The 22751-nt window shown below is 43.3% G+C and overlaps 1 protein-coding gene across 1 annotated transcript in view; it reads left to right on the top strand.

Moving 5' to 3' along the window:
- Nucleotides 1-1526: 1526 nt before the first annotated feature.
- Nucleotides 1527-22751, top strand: part of ASAH2 (N-acylsphingosine amidohydrolase 2) — a 77190-nt gene continuing 55965 nt past the window's right edge. Inside the window, exons 1-7 of the mRNA XM_039238545.1 lie at nucleotides 1527-1612; nucleotides 3862-3993; nucleotides 8361-8566; nucleotides 10206-10355; nucleotides 17710-17886; nucleotides 19121-19248; nucleotides 20394-20471. Coding sequence (XP_039094476.1) covers nucleotides 3867-3993; nucleotides 8361-8566; nucleotides 10206-10355; nucleotides 17710-17886; nucleotides 19121-19248; nucleotides 20394-20471 — 866 coding nt within the window. The 5' untranslated portion in view covers nucleotides 1527-1612; nucleotides 3862-3866. The remainder of the gene's footprint in view (nucleotides 1613-3861; nucleotides 3994-8360; nucleotides 8567-10205; nucleotides 10356-17709; nucleotides 17887-19120; nucleotides 19249-20393; nucleotides 20472-22751) is intronic.

The raw sequence follows: 22751 nt of genomic DNA, 5'->3' as shown, positions 1-22751 counted from the left end.
CACCAAGAATTCTAACATAAACGCATGAAAGAAACCCTCATTTAATACTGTAATTTAACCGGTGCCACCCGCCCTCCCCACCCCACCGCCCCCGCCGTGTACAGAGAGGTAGCTAAGCCACATTATGAAATATTTCTAATATTTCCCTTGGAACTTGGGGGCTGGTCTCTCTTAACCCTGCAAGGAACTAAGTGGCCTATGTGTTCTTCAAACTGCTTCCTGGACAGCTTGGAATTAGGAGGGAAAAAAGGAGGGGTTTGGCCTATTCTTTTTCTCTTTGTCTCTCATGGGCCATTGTTTAACTTCATGCTGTTCTATAGTATACATTTTTTGAGAGGAGGTAAAACATTTTATTTTCCCCATTATAAGTATGTGCATGGCCCTTACAGAAAATACCAAAAATCAAAAAGTTGAAAACAAAACTCACAGTCTTATTACCAGATAATTACTTCTTAACATTTTGCTGTGATTTCTTACAGTCTTCATGACCACACATAGATAAGTAATGTTTGAAAAAACAGGATTATAAAGGTGCCTGGGTGGCTCAGTCAGTTGAGCATCTGACTTCAGCTCAGGTCATGATCTCACAGCTCATGAGTTTGAGCCCCGTGTCGGGCTCTGTGCTAACAGCTCGGAGCCTGGAGTCTGCTTTGGATTCCGTGTCTCCCTTTCTCTCTACCCCTCCCCCACTCATGCTCTGTTTTTTCTCTCTCTCTCTTTTTCTCAAAAATAAACAATAAAACACTTAAAAAGTTATTAAAAATAAAAATAAAATTTAAAAACAGGATTATAATGTCTTATAAACTTTAAATAACTTACTGTAGTAACTTTTTCCATGTTATTAAATTATTCACTCCTATATAACTGGTAATGGCTGCACGTTATGCACATGTATATTGTGTATCCATTGTTCACATTCTTAGTTCACCTAAAACCTCATTCATTTCTTTTTAAGTTTATTTATTTATTTGTCAGAGATAGAGGCAGCAGGGAGGGGCAGAGGGGGAGAGAGAGAAAGAGAGATTCCCAAACAAGCTTCGCACTCTCAGTGTGGAGCCTGACGCGGGACTCAAACTCCTGAATCATGAGATCATGACCTAAGCCAAAATCAAGAGTTGGATACTTAACCAACTGAGCCACACAGGCACCTGTAAAACCTCATCCTTTTTATATACAAGAATCTATAAAAATTAAATCACTCTTCTCTGCTTGAGTGACCAGTGGCAAGTAAAGCAGGTGCTCTTTTTGGTGAGCCAGGCCACAGACCTTGCACAGAACTTGTACTGAGAGGTGTGTAAAGACTGAAATCAGTGACCTTCAGTCCGCCAGATCTTCTGCAACTTCTATCTCAGTATCAGGCTGTCCCAGGGGAGAGTTTGCGGATAAGGCTCTTGTTATCAATTCTCTTTAATCTCCTCCTGCACCAAGCCCACAAACGTATGCTAATGAGAACCCTAACTCTCCTGGGCATGACTGGGAACATCTTTCCTCAGTAGGTTTCAGAACGTGCTGAGGACTCTGGGTTGAGCAACGTGCAAGGGGAAAGGAACGAGATTCTGGACTCTCATTTGCTTTGCTGGGATGCGGAATTTCTTTTAATTGGTTGAGTCAGGTAAGAATACCTATGTGTTCTTGGAGGGAGAGGGAGGGATCTTGAATCACCCCCCTGTCTTAGCGATCTTGATGAAATCCTAAAAGCTCCATTCAATTTTCTTAGCTTGGGAAACCCATTTTGCCAAGTCATTACCTTTTACTCTCACAGTCTTGAAAAACAGAGAGCTCATGTAGAAACTAATTTGACAATAAACTATTTGTAAAAAAAAAAAAAAAGAAAAAAAGAAAAACAGAGAGCTCAGCGTGGTAAAGATGTGCCAAGGGGCTTGCTATTGTCACAGAGCCTCATCACGGAGCTTGCAGAATTGCACTTGATCAGGGGAGAACCAGTGGGAAACGCCAAATCTTTTAAGTTACAACCACTGGTGGTTCAGCTCTCCGTGGTATGTTTGCATGCTGAAGGCAGATGAGGCATTGGCTTTCTTTCACATTTGCCCTCAGATTTCGGGTCATCAAGGAAAAATAAATAGTGCTTACTGTTTAAAAAAGAACATTAACAATGTTGGCATTAATTCTGGCAACAGAGTGGTGAGGCCCAGACCCAGGGAGGTGCCTCATTGAAACTCGACTAAGAGATGCAAACTCAAGTGTTAAGTAGAGTGCCATTGTTGACTTGTGTAAAAGGTTGCTGGTGGTGATCAGTTCATCAGAATCAATCAAACAAACAAACAAACAAGAGTATGATTTTGAACCGTGTCTGCATGTGGCCATGTTTACATATGCAATGTGCGTGTAGACACTCTGGGGTTGGGAGATCCCCCGTCGTCAGCCATGTTTAGTTGCCCAGTTGGTCTTGCAATCCCAGCCAGCAGGACGCCTAATGGACCCGAAGCTTTGATAAAGAACTGGGTGTACTGGGTTTGAGGTTGGCCACTGAAACAGCACCTAAGGACTAGTAAACTTATTTGGATCATCGGAGTTTCAAAGGCATACTTTAGATGTGTCTCTTGACTCTTGGGAACTGGAGTGAATGTTGGGGCCAATGTCAGAACTCATATGTGTTGCCCTACATTTGAAATTGTCCCTAAGAGTGGTAGTGAAAGTGATCACAGTGACGATAAATGGATGAGGAAAGCCTGCTACTAACTGAGAGATTTGGGAAGATGTTCCAGTCTCTTCGTCCACTTCCAGTTCAGCCCTACCTCTGAAGTGTTTGATGTTAGACTGATTTTTAAACTCTAGTCCAGGGATTGCCCAATAAAATAACTACAAAGACCAGGTAATAACTTAGATGGAAAAGATCCACTGGAAAGAGGCTGTGGTAGGCTGGAGAATGCATGCTGCATCTAAAGGATACAGTGTCATCTCCTTTATATAAGAACTCTATAAGACTACTAAAATTATCATCATCACCACATCCTTTGTTACAGATAGAGAAACTGAGGCTCAGTGTTTGGGAGGATTCCCCAAGGCCATCCAGTAAGTGGTAGAAATGAGATTTGGACTCTGGAGTCAGAAGGCAGAATTCAATTTTTAGCCACCATGTTATACTTTTTCCTGCTACACAATATGGATTTTTAGCTTCTATAGCCTCGTTGAGTAACAATGAATCCTACTCCTAAATATCTTCAGGCATCTGTAAGGACATTTTCTGCTCTTGTAGAACACAGGAGCATTATCTTCGTCCCCATCCTTCAACAGGTTTGCAAAATGTGTGAATCCTTCTAATGACGAAGAGGGAGATTTTCCTAATGTCTGGCTTGAAAGCAGAGATGCCGCCCCTCTTCCATGTTGGTTTCTCATCAAGTAGGAATTGAAAGTTAGCAAATAGAGTTTCAAGGCTCCATGTTTGTTTCACCTCCTTGTTTTCCCGAGGCCACGAGCACAGCCCTCACCACAGCCAGCTTTCTCACAAGAGCAATCAATCGTGTTGACAGATGTGTTCCAACCTAGGCCCATGTGCAGATAACATCGTCACCATAAATGAAAGTTGTATGATACAGCCAAGGAATACAAATATATTTTTAGCTTCATTGCCAATGCCAAATGATGGGTGGTTCTCTAGAACAAGGGCTGTTCCAGGAAGTGTTTGGAAACCACATCTGAACTTATCAAAGGGTGCTGTATTTGGTTTGTCTTGTCTGCCATGGCCTGGGATGTGACAGGTGTGCTCTATGTTTGCCCTCCCTGGTGTATAGTCCATTCTAGAAGAGCTAAGGCATCTTAACCTTGGGCAGCTCAAAGCATATGTGTTTTTAATTCGTGGCTCTGCCCTTTTCTGCCTCTTCCATTTCTGCTTTTCCTCAGGAGACATGGCCAAACTCACCTTCTCCACATTAGAGGCATTCCTGATTTTCCTCCTTGTGATGATGACTGCCGTGACCGTAGCCCTCCTCAGCCTCTTGTTTATCACCAGTGGGACCATTGAAAATCATAAAGGCAAGTTGTCATGGGCTCCCTTGGATGCTATCCCTAGCCTGTGGGAAAATTCTGGATGAATGGGGACACAAAGGCAAGGAACAGTTTCTGCTGATAATGTCAATAACAGGGCAGTTCAGTGCATACGTAAGCAACCTGGGATGGCCACAAAACCCTTCTATTAATTGTACTGTCTGCATCAACAGCAATTTTTATCAGACTTACCTTTGCCCCCAAGTAGGCAGTTGACAGGAATTCTGACATGTGCTTGTCTCACTTCTCCACTGACCTAAGCCCGGTTTAGAATTCTTCAAAGCCCAGTAATGTGAGCATTCCCTCCCAAGCCTCTTCTCTTGTTCTTTGCCTTTTCTTGGGCATCGTCTTCTCTTGGGGACAAAAGCGGAATGAAAGACCCACTGAATACCAAGTAGTCTGTGGAAAGTTTTAGAGAAGGGGCTGTTGAACTCCAATTCTCATGAGGGCCGATCAAGTTCTGTAAATGAGGTGGGGTGGGGAGGTGGACCGGGGTAGGGGCAGGTGTGATTCTGGTGAAGGTGTTAGTTGTCATGGTGTCTCATGGACTCAGATCTCCAGAGTTTTCAACAGAAGCTGGAAATTGGAGGATTTAGGCATCTCTTGATTTTTTAAAATATTGGGAATTAATTTAGTTTTTGAAAATGATGCAGTACACATTTGCAGCAATATTCGGCTCCTAGGTCTTTGATGGAGCCCTACTTTCGTGATGGGTTGTATACCTGATAAATGAGTAGAGAAGACGGGTGGGCATTGCATGCTTTTACTGAAGTAAAGGGAGGACTATCTTTAGGCCAAACAAAGAAGAAGCCTGATTTTTTTTCACCTCAGTTTTCTCTCTTGGGGTCTCTTCTCCTTTCTGGCATATTCTCTACCATGACCCTGTGCTTTGAGTTCCCTACAGACACAGAGGGATAGAAATCCTCTGTGCCAGCACAGGGTTGTGGATTCTGATAAAGAAAGCATCTATTGGACTTATTCAGCTTTAGCTCTTAAAGTTAGAGAATCCAGAGGCTGAGACTCATGGAGGTGATCAGCAATTATGCTAACTAGTCTCATAGTAGGAGTGGCTGTTTGATGTATGGTTGCTTTGTGTCAAGCACTGTGGTCAGGAGTGTACATCCTTTTCCCACTTAATTCTCATAAAACTTCTATAAAGGTAGGTGCTAGACTTAGTACCATTTTCTGGATGTAGACCCTGAGACTCTGAGGTTATCAGGAAATTGTCCTTGGCCATTGGACTTGGTTTGGTTTTGATTGTCAAAATTGATGCCCCATTCCTATGTTGGTATCAATAAGGCAAAAGGATTGCCTCCTTCCTTGCAATACTTGATGTCTTGTGGAAAACATTGACTTGGGGTTGAGAAAATATGGATTCTTTTTTTAAAATTTTCTTAATGTTTTATTTATTTCTGAGAGAGAGAGAGAGAGAGAGAGGCAGCATGAGAAGGGGAGGGTCAGAGAGAGAGGGAGATGTAGAATCCGAAACAGGCTCCAGGCTCTGAGCTAGCTGTCAGCATAGAGCCCAACGTGGGACTCGAACCCACGAACTGTGAGATCATGACCTGAGCCGAAGTCGGACGCTTAACTGACTGAGTCACCCAGGCACCCCAAGAAAATATGGATTCTAACTCCACGTTGAATATTGATGAAAGAGCGTTAGATTCTGAGTTGGAGTATCTGGGCTCTACACCTGATTTCGCACGTGTTCTCCATTAAATCGTGGTTACATCATTTCTCTGGGCTTTAGTATTCTTATATGTAAAGCAGAGGAGAACAGACTAGGTGATCTCTAGCTTTTCTTGACCCACCAAATTCTAGGATCCCAGGGTAGTCAGCAGCCAATCTCTTGACTAAGTACTCCTTGAGCACTAATGCCTGCGACAGTGACATCTGTTGCCTTGGTCACCCCGGCTGTTGTCTTGAGTGGAAACAAACAAATAACGTGTGTGTGTAAGACACCTCAGTAGGTAAGAAGAACCAAAGCTATATGCCAGCCGTATTCTAAATTTTTGATACGTATTAATATATTTATTGTTCAAAAGAACCCTAGGAAGGTAGAGTACTACTACCTCTATTTTCTAGATGAGAAAAATTGAGGTAGAACAGGGTAAGTGATTTCAGCTAGTATGTTCAGGTAGTATGTGGTAGAGTCAGTGTTTGAACCCAGGTTGTTTGTTTCTGGCACCTGCTCTTGTAGTCTTCCTGCCATTCTGCCTCCTTTGATATTCGTGTGTATGTGTGTGCATGGGCATATGCGTGTTGGCGATATGATTACAATAAGCTGGAACGTTGTTGAACATGCAGTGATCTAGTTTGTATTCCAAATAAAATGCTTGAGAAGGTTGTGGATGCAGAGTAGAGACAGCAGGGTGGGAGGTAATCCACACAGGAGGGCTGAGCTGCCTCTGGGTGTGATGGGAATGAACCAGCTTGGAAGGGAGGCTTGGAGCGCTATTGGTGGAACAGGGAGGAGCGGGGTCTCTGGTTGGAGAGAGCTGTGGAGACAGACCCCAGAGGCTGGCACCTGAGGAACCTGGTTTGTGTGGCTGGAGAAGCCCATCAGGAGTGAGTGAAGGGCCACGGGTGTGACAAGGAACAGCTTGTGATGAGAAGCTGACAGACATTTGACACAGGCCTTGACTGTTAGGATGAAACATCTCTAGCTCAACAGAAAGATCCTTTTTAGGGTTATTACTTATGTAAAACATGTTCCCGAGAGGTTTCTTATTTTTCTTAAATAGTTTATTGTCAAGTTGGTTTCCAAATAACACCCAGTGCTCATCCCACAAGTGCCCTCCTCCATGCCCATCTCACCCCTCCCCCCAATACTCATCAGTCCTCAGTTTGTTCTCAGCATTCAAGAGTCTCTCATGGTTTGCCTCCCTCCTTCTCCCCAGCTATTTTTCCCTTTCTTCTCCCCCCTGGTCCTCCACTAAGTTCCTCCTAATTCTCCTATACGTGCAAACATATGGTATCTGTCCTTCTCTGCCTGACTTATTTCGCTCAGCATAACACCCTCAAGGTCCATCCATGTTGCTACACATGGCCAGATTTCATTCTTTTTCATTGCCATGTAGTATTCCATTGTATAAATCCATTCATCCATCCACATCTTCTTGATCCATTAGTCACTTGCTGTATATTTTAAATAAAAGAGAATATATAAAGATTTTTCCTTAGGAACCCGAGCCTCTGTGTTCTAAATGATGCCAACAAATACGTGGACTGAAATGCTGTTTTTTTTTTTTTTTTTACAAATAGTTTATTGTCAAATTAGTTTCCACATAACACTCAGTGCTCATCCCCACAAGTGTCCTCCTCCATGCCCATCCCCCCCTCCCCCCCACATCCATCAGTCCTCAGTTTTTGTCAGCATTCAAGAGTCTCTCATGGTTTGCCTCTCTCCCTTTCCCCCACCATTTCCCCCCTTCTTCTCCCCCTTGTTCCTCCGTCAAGTTCCTCCTAATCCTCCTATACGTGCAAACATATGATATTTGTCCTTCTCTGCCTGACTTATTTCGCTCAGCATAACACCCTCAAGGTCCATCCATGTTGCTACACATGGCCAGATTTCATTGTTTCTCATTGCCATGTAGTATTCCATGGTATAGATAAACCACATCTTCTTGATCCATTCATCTGTTGATGGACACTTAGGCTCTTTCCATGTTTTAGCTATTGTGGAGAGTGCTGCTATGAACATTGGGGTACATGTGCTCCTATGCCTCAGCATTTCTGTATCCCTTGGGTAAATTCCTAGCAGTGCTATTGCTGGGTCATAGGGGAGTTCTATTGTTAGTTTCCTGAGGAACCTCCACACTGTTTTCCAGAGGGGCTGTACCAGTTTACATTCCCACCAACAGTGTAGGAGGGTGCCCGTTTCTCCACATCCTCGCCAGCATCTAGAGTTCTCTGATTTGCTCATTTTAGCCACTCTGACTGGCGTGAGGTGGTATCTCAGTGTGGTTTTGATTTGTATTTCCCTGATGAGGAGGGATGCTGAGCATCGTTTCATGTGTCTGTTGGCCATCTGGATGTCCTCTTTGGAGAAGTGTCTGTTCATGTCTTCTGCCCATTTCTTCACTGGGTTGTTTGTTTTTCGGGCGTGTAGTTTGGTGAGTTCCTTATAGATTCTGGATATTAACCCTTTATCTGATATGTCATTTGCAACTATCTTTTCCCATTCCGTTGGTTGCCTATTAATTTTCTGGGTTGTTTCCTTGGCTGTCCTCCACCGCAGCAACTTCTTACTTGACACATCCCCAAAAGCAAGGGAATCAAGAGCAAAAATAAACTGTTGGGACCTCATCAAGATGAAATGCTGTTTCTTAAATGTTTTATTCTGCTTTTAGATTCAGGTTCTCCGGTCACCCAGAGCCCTCCGGCCACGCTGGGCTCCACAGCCACTCAAGGCTCGACGCTCACTCACAGCTCCACAGCCACCCAGACACCCCCATTGACTAGCACCCCAGAGCCTCCTCTATTTCAGAACTTCAGTGGCTACCATATTGGTGTTGGGCGAGCTGACTGCACAGGACAAGTGTCAGATATCAATTTGGTAGGTAAATCATGGGCTCCTCGAGGAGAATGAAACAAGTACTTTACTTTTACTACTTGCATCCTGCATTTATTCCTTATTATTACATCATTGTCTTCCTCCTGCTTTTTCATTGACTTCAGTGCTGTCTAACACTGTGAGTATTGTGCTATATAAAGTAGAGGGACCATGCATTCAACCACAAGTCCTTTGCAAAGTCAGTTGGCCATTTTTACGAATGAGAGTGGCAGGGCTGGCAAACTCATGTACCACCAGGCCAGTGTAAGCTGATAAGAGTCTAGTGAACCCTCAGCCTTGGGGGCAGTGGGAAGTGGTGGAGACTATGGTACAACTAGAAAGTTCATGACTTTAGCACTTGTTACCACGTAGGGCTGCCCTATCCTACAGTTTGTTCAGGAGAGCTGGAAAATCTCTGAATTGGAGACCTGAAGATCTAAATCTTTCTGTTGGGAAATACAGGCAACTCTAGTCAAAACTGGAAACCTAGTATTGGACAACACTGTGTAAGCCAAGCAAAATGCTTCTGTGGGTCAGGTGTGTCCCACTGGCTGCTGGCATGCAACCTCTTGGCTGTGATGGTGAATGTATTCATTCATATCAACTTTTTTTCTAGGAAGCTAGAACATGAAGTTGTCTGATGAGATTTTCTTCCTCCTACCAAATAACCTTTAGATTCTAGGAATTTTTCCTTGCTGTCTGTTCTGAAAAGTGGCTTTGAAATGTGAACCCTGAATGAACACTCCAATGAACAAGCAGTGGAGGGAGTGTTCTGAATACTGGGATATAGCTTTATGGGTGGGTCTTATACATGGTGTAAAGGGGGGTTGGAAAAGGTGTATTTTGTCTGACTTGGCTGAGGAATGGTCAACAAGGTAAAAGCCAGGGTGAGGTACCCTCAGAAAAGATTATTGGGGTGCCTCGGTGGTTCAGTCAGTTAAATGTTTGACTCTTGGTTTCAGCTCAGGTCATGATCTCGTGGTTTGTGAGATAGAGCCCTGTGTGCTCTGTGATGACAGCATGGAGTCTGTTGGGATTCTCTCTCTCTCTCTCTCTCTGCTCCTACCCCACCCATTCATTCATTCATTCTCTCTCTCTCTCTCTCCCACCTTCAGAATAAATAAATAAAATAAAAAATAAAAAGATTATTGAGTCATAAAGAAACTATTTTCTTCAGGAAAAAAAAAAAAAAAGAAAATCATACATACACCAAACAGTCAAAGTGAAGGAAACTTAAGTCTTCAGGATGCTCCTGGAAATGTGGGATAGTGGTAGGAGAACTATTCCCTTCTGTAATACCTCAGGCAAGGGAAAAGAACCAAAAGCTCTGAAAGGTCTCTGCTATGGTAATTAGTAATGGAATTCCTAAGACACACCGACCCCTTCATTGCACATAGACTGTAGATGGCTCCTGTCAAACTGATCACTACTTTGCCTTTGCATTTTTTTGTAACAGAGGAGTGAAACTTCTTTTATGAGGTTGGTTTTACTCTTGAAAACACATATTATCATCTCACTCAGAGCCACAGTGTCCTGTGGATTGTGCTTTTCTTTCTTATGTGGTCTCTTCTCGTGTGGTTGTGCATGGTTCTCGTGGCAGGGCAGTGAGACAGAGTGGCCCTGACTTTCTCCTCTTCTCTAGATGGGCTTCAGCAAAACGGGCCAGAATGCACGGGGCATCCTCACCAGGCTGTACAGTCGTGCTTTTGTCCTGGCAGAACCCGATGGGTCAAATCGAGTGGTGTTTGTCAGCATCGACATAGGCATGGTATCCCAACGACTCAGGCTAGAGGTAAGTGATTGAGGTAACAAAAGAAATGACATGATTTAAAAGAAAAGTCTGTGGGTGACCTTGACAATAATGAAGCCCTCCTGGCTTCTCATCCAGGGAGTTTCTACTGCCCTCCACATTATCAGCTCTTGACAATCCAGCAGACAATTGTCCAGCAAACAATTCCAGTCGACGCCATCTTGGTCAAAACTTGCTTTCAATTTTGTTGATGGCTCATTGTCATTACTAATGATAATGTGTTTTGAAACCTTATTATGTTCTGGTGACCTTCACATATAGTCTCTTATTTAATCCTCCTAGTTAGAATCCTGAGAGCTCCAATTAATAACTAACCCTTCCCTTGAGTTTTTACACGATCAAGAGTAGATGCAAGGAGATAGATGAGAATGAAAACATGCCAGTAAAATGAGATTGGCCATAAATCTCCTTTACGAACTGGGTGAGAGGTAGATGGGGGTTTCATTATGCTCTTCAGATGATTTTTGTACATGTTTGAAAATTTCCATAATAAAATTTAGAAAGAATACAATATTAGCTCTCTCACTCTTTAAGCACTATTGTAGAAAATGACAGGCTGTTGTGTGATTTTTCCCTGAATTGAGACCATGTTACCCAGCTGTGGGGAAGGTTGAGCTTAGCAGAAAGGTGCCCGTAGGTCTTGGGCAGGTAACAGTAAGATGCTTAGAGGGAGAGAGGACACAGGGTGACGGACTTGGACTCTCAGGTCTGTCTTTCTAAGCCAGATTCTTGGCCCTGACCCAGTTATATTTTTCTGTATGGGATCAGGTCACAGAAAGAGAATGTGTTCTCTAAGCATCTGTTTGCACCGTCATGAAGGTGAGGAAGATGAGGGTCTAGAGCACATAGGACAGTGACCATTAAATGCCCACCATTCACTGTCATGTTCTATTAGCTCACTGTTAAACACCGTTCCTCCTCCTGTGTGAAGTGGCCAATGAGAGGGAGAGGGAGGCCCTAGAAATACTTCTCCGATATCTCTCCTTCTTGGGGAATGGAGTGGAATTCTCCCCCATCTATGGACATCTGAGGAGCAAGTATTACATGTTTTCCCCACTCCTACACTTAAAACAAAACTATGAGGTGGGTCTGTTGTTATCTCCACTTTATTATCTACTACTGAGTAACAAATAGCTCCAGAATATGGTGGTTTAAAACAATAAACATCATCTAGGAGCGCCTGGGTGGCTCAGTTGGTTAAGCATCTGACTTCAGCTCAGGTCATGATCTCATGATTTGTGAGTTTAAGCCCTGCATGATTTCATGGTTTGTGAGTTTGAGCCCTGCATTGGGCTCTCAGCTCTCAGCAGAGAACCCATTTTGGATCTTCTGTCTCCTTTTGTCTCTGCCCCTCCCTCCCCCACTTTCAGGCTTGTTCTCTCTCTCTCTCTCTCTCAAAAATAAATAAACATTAAAAAAACAATAAACATCATCGCATACATTGTGTTGATCAGGAAATCAGGACTGGCTTAACTAGGTGGTTCTGGCTTAGGCTATCTTGAAATCAAGGTGTTGGCAAGGGCCGCAGTCATTGGAAGCCTTGATTGAACCACTTCCAAGATGACTCACTTGTGTGGCAGCTTGTAGAAGGCCTCAGTTTCTCGTTTCTCACTTTCCGTATCCTTGTAGCCCAGAATGGCTGCTTCCCTCAAAGTGAGTAACTCAAGAGAAAGAGAAGGGAGGAAGCCACACTTGTGCTCAGGAGTTGAGCTCCCAGCCTATTCTGTCCATTGGAGGCAAAGTACCAAGTCCATTTCACATCCAGGGATAGGACAGTAGAGCCTCCCCTCTTAAAGGGAGGAGGAGTGAGGAACTTGTAGACACACAGTGATTTTAAGCCACCACAAGGGGGATTCGAAAATGGAAAGTAGGGAAAGACTTCACAGTGGATGTGACATTTGAAAGGACAAAATTTTATTTTAATTCCAGTATAGTTAACAGTAGAGTTATATTTCAGGTGTACAGTATAGTGATTCAACAATTTCATACATTACTCAGTGCTCATCAAGTTTAGTGTATTCTTAATCCCTCTCACTTGTTTAACCCATCTCCTCGCGGGTAACCCTCTGTTCATTCTCTATAGTTAGGAGTCTGTATTTTAGCTTGTCTCTTTTCTTCCCTTTGTTCATTTGTTTTGTTTCTTAAATTCCACATATGAGTGAGATCATATGGTATTTTCTTTCTCTGACTTACTTCTTTTAGCATAACACTCTCTAGATCCATCTATGTTGGTGCGAATGTTAAGATTTCATTCTTTTTGATGGCTGAGTAATATTCCATTGTCTGTGTCTGTGTGTGCGTGCACGCGTGTGCCTGCATGCACGCACACACAGACACATGTCATGTCTTCTTTATCTTAATGGGAGGAATTTTAAATGGTTTACATGAGGAGGAAGAGCTATCAGATGGAGGGCACAGCATTACCACAAGGAGGCAGAAGGGAGGAATGTAGACTCCTTTGCAAGCATAGGACTTTGTGCTATTAGGACACATGTAATTAGAAATATGCCTGGAAGGTATGTTGATCATAATTGTAGAGGGCCTGGGATGCTGGTTTATTTTTACTTCTGTAAGTGATGGGGATTCTGCAAAAACTTTTGAGTGGAGTAATGCAAACCCAATTTTGCTTTAGAATGATTAATCAGACAGTGGTGTTTGATGAGATAGACTGAGGCTGGAGGCCAGGACACAAATTGGCAGCTTCGTTAAATTAATACCAAGGCTCTGCTGGTGAGGATCCAGTTGGGAAAACGGTAATCAAACTCGGTATTTCAAACAAAGGAGATTGAACACAGGAGAGTTTTACAACATGTTGGAAGGCTGAATGAACTAGTAAGGGAAGGTAGGGTTGCAGGAAATGATTTTAACTTTGCCTAGAAATTTCCCCTCTACCACATGAGGCTGGCACAAAGGTGTTAAATCAGTGGGGTGGCCGCAAGGCTACCTGGTAGGTAGTAAGAGGTCACATTAAATGTGAATGAGGTTTGAGAATGAATAGAAATAAAAGCTAAAACTTGCATAGTTCCCATGATGAGTCACGCCTAATTGCTTCATATCCATTAATGAATTCAATTTTCCAAACAACTGGAGGAGGGAGGTGCTATCATTATGTCATTTGATAGATTGGGAAACACGAGCTGCAGGGGATCAGGGAACTTGTCTGCGCTGAGCCAGCTCCAAGCTGTCAGAGCTGGGTGTACGCATAGGCATCTTGGTGCCAGTGCCCACACTCATTACCATGACGCTTGCCATTTTTCTGAAGGATCAGAGATGGTTCTCACTGGGAAGTGGTGGGGTCATGAGAAGAAATGGGAGAGTCAAAAGTGGAATTTGGGGGTAGGGTGTGGAGGGGAGATAGGATTAATGTGTTGGGTTGCAGAGGCTATGAAGTCAACAGTCCACCATTTCACCATCTCTTCCTATTTTTACTTTCCCTGTGGAATCTCAGACCCGGTGGAAGGGCTTTAAATGAACCCATCTCGTTATCCCAGGTTAATCCAAGGGAAGGAGTGAAGAATGAATGTAGCTGAACGATTGCCCTCATGCCTCCTTATAATACCTGGTTGTAGGCAGGTTCTCAGCCTCAGCTTTGAGGATTGATGGCATTTCCAGCATGGAATGAAGGTTCTGGAAGACCTCTGAGCAGTGAGGCAGGGCAGGAGAACAGTGGCTTTCCAGGTCTTCCTACGGCAGGTTCCCAGGTGTGTCAGTAATAGGAAACTGAATGGAAACTGAACACAGAAGTGAGCTGTAGACATTAAGGTAACTTCTTCATTTTGTTAAAACACCCCTCCTCTCATGAAGTAGGAAACCTGTTATTTACCACAGTTGTTGGCAGGCATTGTTGCTAGATGATTGAATTTTTCTTTTCTTTTTCTTGAAGCCCCCCGTGTCTGACTTCATACAGAGAATGTAGTTTAGGATACAAGTTTTGGGAGTTGTTTGTGGTCTTTTTCTTTTATTATAAAATTTGAGCACCATAATTTCTCTTTCTGTTTTTTAATGTTTATTTATTTTTTAGAGAGAGAAAGAGAGAGCAAACAGGGGAGGGGCAGGGAGAGAGGGAGACACAGAATCTGAAGCAGACTCCAGGCTCTGAGCTGTCAGCACAGAGCCTGACGTGGGGCTTGAACCCAAGAACTGTGAGACCATGACCTGAACCAAAGTCAGATGCTTAACCGATGCAGCCACCCAGGAGCCCCATAATTTCTTTCTAAGAGCTTGATTCTTGTGTAAACCTGAAGAAGTACACTTAATTCTAAAATCCTAACATTCTCTAGGAATAAAAGTAGGAAGGGGTTCGTAGAGCTTTAAGGTTCACCAGAAGTTCTTTTTTTCATTACCTTCCTGTCTTGCTTACAGAACTGTGAGAACATTAGCTTTCGACAGCAGCCTTTAGTCGAGATTTCGTGGTACCCCTTTGGTGATGGGCTTCTCATTCATGAATGTTGTCATTAACTGTTTTAGAAGAAGGCATAAGGGTGATGAAGAGTGTGGTCTGGATCTGGGTCACACAGAAGCAGCATGGAAACTTATTGGGATGGAGAATGTGGGCTACTTGGTCAGAGGACGTTAGTCAGGTCATATCATATTTCCTTTCACATTTGCCTGGCATCACAGGATTGTGTATGTGGACATGGTAACCTAGCAATTGGTGTTTGGGGCACGGACTGATTAATGAGGCAACATCCTTTGTAAGATCTTCCTCATTCAATGACCATATGAGTAGAATGAGGGCAGTGTAGCTCTTCCCCTAAAATAGAAGAGACTGGTAGATGTTTTATGTGTTTTAAGTATATAGCCTGTAAGTTGTGGCTACTTCCTTATGTACCAAGTGTGTTCTGGAACTGTCTTGCACCAGCTCATGAGGGCTGGCTGTTAAATATTCAATAACTTGGTAAGCTTATTGTTAAGTTTTGGTAGCTTGAAATTGACGGTGGTGAGGAGTCTTTACATCACAGAAACTGGCAAGTAATTCAAATGAGGGCTTTTCATTGCCTTCTGTGTGACGGTTGATCAGCGTATGACAGCCCATGCCATACTCAAGGTAGACAGTGTTGCTAATCAGAAAATGCACTCTTTTTTGCTAAACCCAGGTTTGGGTTCAGAATCATTCTCAACATCCTGCGCCTGAAAGCAACCACCAAAGACAAGGCTGAGTGCGTGTGACAAGTGATATTCACGACACCTGCCATAAATGTGCTGTCATTCCTATGCTGGGTATTGGTTAACTGTAACCTACATCAGGGAACGTTGCTTTGGGTTTGACACTTTTGTTAGATCATTTTAGTGATTTTTTGACATAAAGAAGTGTGAAAAGGGGCGCCTGTGTGGCTCAGTTGGTTAAGGGTCTAACTTCGGCTCAGATCATGATCTGTTTGTGTGTTTGAGCCCCGCGTTGGGCTCTGTCCTGACAGCTCAGAGCCTGGAGCCTGCTTCAGATTCTGTGTCTCCCTCTCTCTCTCTCTGCTCCTCCCCTGCTCATGCTCTATCTCTCTCTTTCTCTCTCTCTCAAAAATAAATAAATACAAAAAAATTTATGTGGAAAAAATTATTAATGTTTATTATTATTATTTTTGAGAGACCATGAGTGGTGGAGGGGCAAAGTGAGAGGGAGACAGAGGACTCAAAGTCAGCTCCATTCTGACAGCACAGAGCTTGATGTGGGGCTCGAACTCATGAACTGTGAGATCATGACCTGAGCTAAAGTTGGACGCTTAACCAGCTGAGCCACCCAGGTGCCCCTTGACATAATAATAAAAAAAAAATCATAACACCCTTCACAAGGAAGCCACAATAATACCCAATTTCAGGTTGATGCTTATTAAAGCATAACCAGAAGCTAGTTCTCAGCATCACAGATTTCCTCTCTGTTGTCTTCCTGATGTGTATGGGCCCTGCAAGCACACTTATCATGCATTTTGATGCTCACTCCGTAATGAGTTCAGTGAACACTTACCGAGTATCTCTGCATTACTTACCTCCTTCTCTACAACAAGTCATCTGGAAAACTCAGCGGCCTAAAGCAACAACCATCCTGAATTACTGCTCAGGATTTCTGTGGGTCAGGAATCCCAGGGAGGCAGGACTGGGTGTTTCTGACTTAGATTAGAACAGAAGTCACACACATGCACACACACACACCTACTTCTGTGTTGTGGGTTGAACTCACATGTCGGCTGGGCTGCAGGTGTTGGAAGGCTTGGCTGAGGGAGCACACCCACTTGGCTAGCACGTTAGTGCTGGCGAGATAGTTCCTTTCCAATGGGCCTCCCCAGGGGGTGGCTGGGGTGTCCTTAGGGCTCCACGGTTGGCTTCCCCCAGACAAATAAGTGTGACAGTATGTGTCAGGGAACATGGAGCTCTTCATCTGTGGCAGGGGGGCAGTAAAGAGGCCTTTACATGACTGTTCGCTGCTCCCAGGATTCTTTCTGTAGGTGTTCAACCAGCTTATCCTCTTCAAGTCTCTGGTGGAAAGTAGCATCTTTGAAAAGATTTTTCTTCAATAACACCCATCACTCTTTTTTCTTACTCAAAAACATTTGTCTTTATAGCATTTATCACTGTGTGCAATAATATTACATGCTTCTTTGTTTATTTTCATTAGCATAAACACTTCATCAGGGTAGGAACCTCATATACCTCCTCATGCTTGGACTGGTGCCTGGATGTTAATGTGGAATGATGTGTGGAATGATGAACAGCAAACCATACTGGTTCTACAGTTAGAGAGACACGGATCCAGGTTGTGGCTCGGATATTTACTAGAGCAGTGGGCAAACTATTTATCTTCTTTACATGTCAGTGTTCTCAGCTAAAAGATGCGATTGAAAATATCTACCTCTAGGGCACCTGTGTGGCTCAGTCAGTTAAGCATCTGTCTCTTGATTTTGGCTCAGGTCACGATCTCACGATTCTTAAGTTTGAGCCCCACACTGGGATCCATGCTAACAGCACAGAGCCTGGGGCCTACTTGGGATTCTCTCTCTCTCCCTCTCCCTCTTCCCTGCCCCTGCTCTCTCTCTCTCAAAGATAAATAAACGTTTAAAAAATACCTACCTCTTGGGGTTGTTATAAAGATTTTAAGATAACATAATGTGTGTAATAGCTAACGCTGTGCTTGCGTATGGAGAGAGTCTGTGAAATGTTAGCCTTGACAGTTAGTGGTTTTGTTGATGTTCTGCCTACGATGATACACACCGGCACAGGGTGAAGAGCCACTCAACAGGGATGACATTGGTATGGGCCATTGATTAGACTCATTGGAGCCTTTTCTATAGTGAGTTGCTGTGTTTTCCCTCATCTTAGTTCTATTGTTTTTTCTCTTCTCTTGAAGGTCCTGAAAAGACTGCAGAATAAATATGGCTCCCTGTACAGAAGAGACAACGTCATCCTGAGTGGCAGTCACACACACTCCGGGCCAGGAGGGTATTTCCAGTACACTGTATTTGTAATCGCCAGTGAAGGATTTAGCAATCGAACCTTTGAGTACATGGTCACTGGCATTGTGAAGGTAGGCAAAGGGCCCCAGATGGAGCTGTTCTTCCCCTTGCTCACAAGTGTTCAGGTGTGGTTTGGGTGATATGGGAACAGTTCTTATTGGATCTCTCTCTGAGTGGTCTTAGCACCTACCCCTCTCTGTCCCCGACAACCTAGGAGCTCTGGTCTTCGAGGCACTGACTGACTGAGAGGGGACAGTTTCCTGCAGGAAGCCTCCTGCTGTTGTCCAAAAGGACAGTAAACATTTCCTTTGTAACCCTTATAACTGAGAGCACCCTACGTGGTCTGGTCTCTGCGCAAAGTTACACGAAAAGGAACCCATCAAGGAACCAAAAGTCATTACAAGTAATTCCAATCTTGCCTCTTATTTACCAAACAGCATGACAGGCAATCTGCTTTATAAACATACACCCTTATTTCTCACGTCTTCTCTGATAGCTCTAGAAGGCACAATGCTCCTACCAGTGGCTGTGAGCCCTCTTCCCATTCCTGGCTTGGGTGTCTCTTTCTCCTCTCTCTCCCCATCTTTAAGCTTATTATTTCCTCACATGGGGTCCTTTCTAAAGTTTCCCTCATACCTTTGCCTTCTAGATTTAGTGTCTCTACTTTTTCTCATGAAGTCATCCCCAAACCTGGCGATCCAGTCAGCAAAGGCAGAAATGTCTTTACCGCAATGTTTCCCGAACGTGGATGGCAATTCACAACTGGCTTCATGAAATCAAGTCCATGGGTTGCAAAACATACAGGCAGGGTGTATTTTGTGAACTTTTGTTTTAGTACACATATGTTGATGCGTATTATGTTGTGATGAAAAATGTGTTGCTTATTGTGGCTTTGAGTCAGAAAAGTGTGAAAAACTTGGCCTCAGAGGGTGAGGGTATGGAGTGGGTAAGGAGGATGGAACACCCTCAAGTTAACAAATCTTGGTCCTGGGTTGAGGGAGTTGCTCCCAGTTTGGCCAGTTGAACCTGCAGATGGACACCGAATGGTGTTTGACTCAGCGGCTTTGAGACACTCAGGTAACCTTCCCAGGTCAAAGCAATTCTTGTGTCTCAGCCCTGAGGCCATCTGTGTGCTCCCCGGAGGGACACTGGCTATGTGGTTCTCTAACTCTTGTTCCATAGCAGAGGGAGCTCAGAGACCAAGGAAATGGTCCACAGTGCTCCTCTGTTTCTGTTGACTAAGTCCTTATCCAACAGGATGTCCAAATTCACAACTGGTGCGTGTGCTCTCTCTCTCACCCACAGAGCATTGAGATGGCACACCAAAATATGAAACCAGGCAAAATCTTTATCAACAAAGGAAATGTGGAAGGTACACAGATCAACCGAAGCCCCTCTTCTTACCTTCAGAATCCTCCGTCAGAGCGAGCCAGGTGAGGGGCGTTAACACAATAAAGCCACGGGTTTCCTTGAGAGATCAGCAACAAAAATCTAAGCCACAGTTGGTACTCAAGGAATATGGTGGGATCCTGAAAGAGTATGAAGGCTAAAATAAACTCAAAACATGTTGATAATCTACGACTGGTAGAAATAAACACTGAATGTGGAAACACACACCGACCTGCGTGCCAATCTGCCCACTCTGCTGGTGGCTGGGGTCAGCGTGAATGTTGGAAGGCCTCCCAGTTTTGCAATCGGGCATGACTATGGTCTTATCTCTGCTTTATCATTTCCTAGTTGTGTGACCTTCAGTGATTTACTTACCATAATTTATTGCCTCTCAGCTTCTTCTGTAATAAAGTGGAGATGAAAATGTGCACAACACGGATTTGTTAAATTAATGAATAGCTCTTTTTATTAGATTATTCAGAAGGAAACATCTCCATCCAGCAGAAGAGAGCAAGAGAGAGGACATAAAAGGATAAAGAAATAGAAATGAAAAACAAGAAATAAAATGAGCATAATTGAATGGAACTGAGGCAGATGGTTATTTGTTCGTTTAGGTACTGACTCAGGTTTGCAACAGAAGAGAAGCACTTGACTGCTGTAAATAATATCTCACTTTCAACTTGAGCACTTGACATTTTACATTTGTCTGCGTATTTTTTCAGTACATTTCAAAGGAGTTGATTTTTAGAAAACATAATCTGATTTCCCCTGAAAGGACATGAAATAACACTTTAAGCTGCAGGTCAGGGATGTTTTTGATTTTGCGTATTTCCTGCTATGTTTAAGAGACTCCATTAAAATTTGATAGGAGTAGAAATGTCAAAGACAAATCTCTTTTGTAAGAAATACCTATATGTTCTATAAGATCACGTCCATTACATAAAGACATAAATTTCATCTCCAGTTAGTTGGCCTAATGCCCCTAACTGTGATGGTATTTGCAAGACATTTCTTTAGCTGAGGAATAAATTCCTGGATATGGTTTGTAAGACTACAGCACATCAGGAAACCTCGCTTGCTGGAGGCATTTTGGTTTTAGTTTTTGTGTCAGTTTCTACTGTTGGTCATACAAGAATCCCAGGCTCTAACTAACATAGAAGTGACTGAGTTTTTTTGTTTTGCTGACTAGGTATTCTTCAAATACTGACAAAGAAATGGTCATCCTAAAAATGGTAGATTTGAATGGAGTTGACCTGGGCCTTATCAGGTACTCTGTTTACTTTTTTTGTTTTTCATCCTGTTTTTAATCACCGAGGTGGGGGCCGGGGTGGGGCGTTGGAGGAAAAGACTAGCATATGGCAGCAGAGGCTGGGAATACATTGAGAAGTTAAGAGTGCAGACTTGGGAGTCAGATACATCTGGGCCCAACCTTGGATCCTGGGGCAAGTTTCTCAGCATTCCAGAGCTTAGTTCCTCACCTGGAAAACAGGACTACTTAAAGGCTGATGTAGGGGTGCCTGGGTGGCTTAGTTGGTTAAGCGTCCGACTTTCGCTTAGGTCATGATCTCGCGGTTCGTGGGTTCGGGCCCCGCGTCGGGCTCTGTGCTGACTGCCAGCTCAGAGCCTGGAGCCTGTTTCAGAGGCTGTGACTCCCTCTCTCTGACCCTCCCCTGCTCACGCTGTCTCTCTCTCTCTCTCCTAGAAATAAATAAAAACATTAAAAAAAAAAAAGGCTGATGTAAATGAGGGATTCAGGTAAAGAAGCGTAGCATAGTATCTGGGATATGATATAAGGATTCAGTCAATACTAGTGCTTATTACTATATCAAGATGTTGTATGTGGAATTTCTATGATGGCGGACCATTATCTCTTTGTAAAATGAGAAAAGAATCTGACCAACCAGGCTAACTGATTATGGGTTTGAGATGACTTATCTGTGTTTTCCTAAAAGAATGAAGTCAGGTCTAATGTTAGGACAATGCCAATTAGTGATGGAGGCAGAATCGAGACCACCGAAAGGAAGCAGATGAGGTGAAATTACAGTTTGGCACAGGTTTTAGTTCAGTATTATATGTAAGAAGACATGTGGATTTTGTTTTTTACAAAAAGAAGGCATTTGCATTCATGTGTGAATTTTGTCCCTGCAACTAGACTGACTCAGGAATTGACTTGCTGGGTAACAGTGTCAGGTGCCTTGATGTGTGGACTTCTGAGTGATGCAGGATGCCTGAAGAAAGCATCTGGTGGTGCATGGGTGCTACAGTTAAATGGCTTGGTTCACTCTGTGTTGTCATTGTGTTGAGCTCTGTGACTTTGGCCACATTTTTTAACTGCTCTCTGGCTCAGTTTTCTTACTTATTTTATTTATTTTTTTAAATGTTTATTTTGAGAGAGAGAGAGAGAGAACAGGGGAGGGGCAGAGAGAGAGGGAGATAGAGAATCCCAAGCAGGCTCCACGCTGTGAGCAGAGCTCAATGGGGGCTTGAACTCACGAACTATCAGATCATGACCTGAGCCGAAATTAAGAGTTGGATGCTTAACCAACTGAGCCACTCAGGCACCCCTCAATTTTCCTACTTTAAAATTTTGGGATAAAGCGAGTCCTTAAAATGTTGATAATAAGCATGAGTAAAGGGGGGTAGGGGCCTATGAGGTAAGATTTTGAAATACTTAACTGAAAGTTTCTGTGCAAGTCATGTTAATGATTAATTAAAATTGATAAGAGGTGGATGAAAACACTAAAGATGGAGGCCGGGACTGGCCCTCTAACTGGGTGGAGAACAGCATGGTGGTGAGGAGCTCTGGCTTTAGATGTAGATTTTAGGACTTGAGTTCAATTCCCAGTCCTGCCACTTACTAACCTACTTACACCTCAACTATTTCATTTGAAAATGGAAATAACAATGCCTCATAGGACTGTTTCAAGATTAAAGGAGATAATAAATGCAAAGTTCCACTCTGTGTCTGGCATACAAAAGAGTTGTATTATTTTGGTTAAACGGTAAGTAGAATAACCTTCTACTTTTTCTAAGAATTCCATTGTTGGCTTGTCAGAATGCTTGACATTTTATTTCTTTATTTAATATTTATTTATTTTGAGAGAGAGAGAGGGGGAGAGTGAGCAGGGGAGAAGCAGAGAAAGGGAAACAGAATCCCAAGCAGGCTCCGCACTGTCAGTGAGGAGCCTGATGTAGGGCTCGAACCACAAACTGTGAGATCATGACCTGAGCTGAAGCCAAGAGTCGAATGCCTAACCAACTGACCCACCCAGGCACCCCCAAATGTCTGACATTCTTTGGGCTTCAAGTGAGGTCACTAAAAACTCCCTGATAAAATAAAGTTTATTAAATGGGTTGACATGATAGAAGTTATTCTTCCATTACGATGAATTCATCTACTGATTAGTTGCCAAATGGTATTTAATGCAATAGACTTTCTAAATGTTAGGCATGCAGCTGTGTGCTTGGGGTATGTGTTGTGATGAATATGGCATGGTCCCTATCTTGAAGGGTCTAACGGACAGAGACAGGCAAGTAATCACAACAT

Source organism: Hyaena hyaena, unplaced genomic scaffold (genome assembly GCF_003009895.1).
Source record: "Hyaena hyaena isolate Hyena2069 unplaced genomic scaffold, ASM300989v1 scaffold_141, whole genome shotgun sequence".
In the NCBI taxonomy this organism is placed as follows: Eukaryota; Metazoa; Chordata; class Mammalia; order Carnivora; family Hyaenidae; genus Hyaena; species Hyaena hyaena.
The sequence above is the reverse complement of the archived record's forward strand: the minus strand, read 5'-3'. Positions and strand labels throughout refer to the sequence as shown.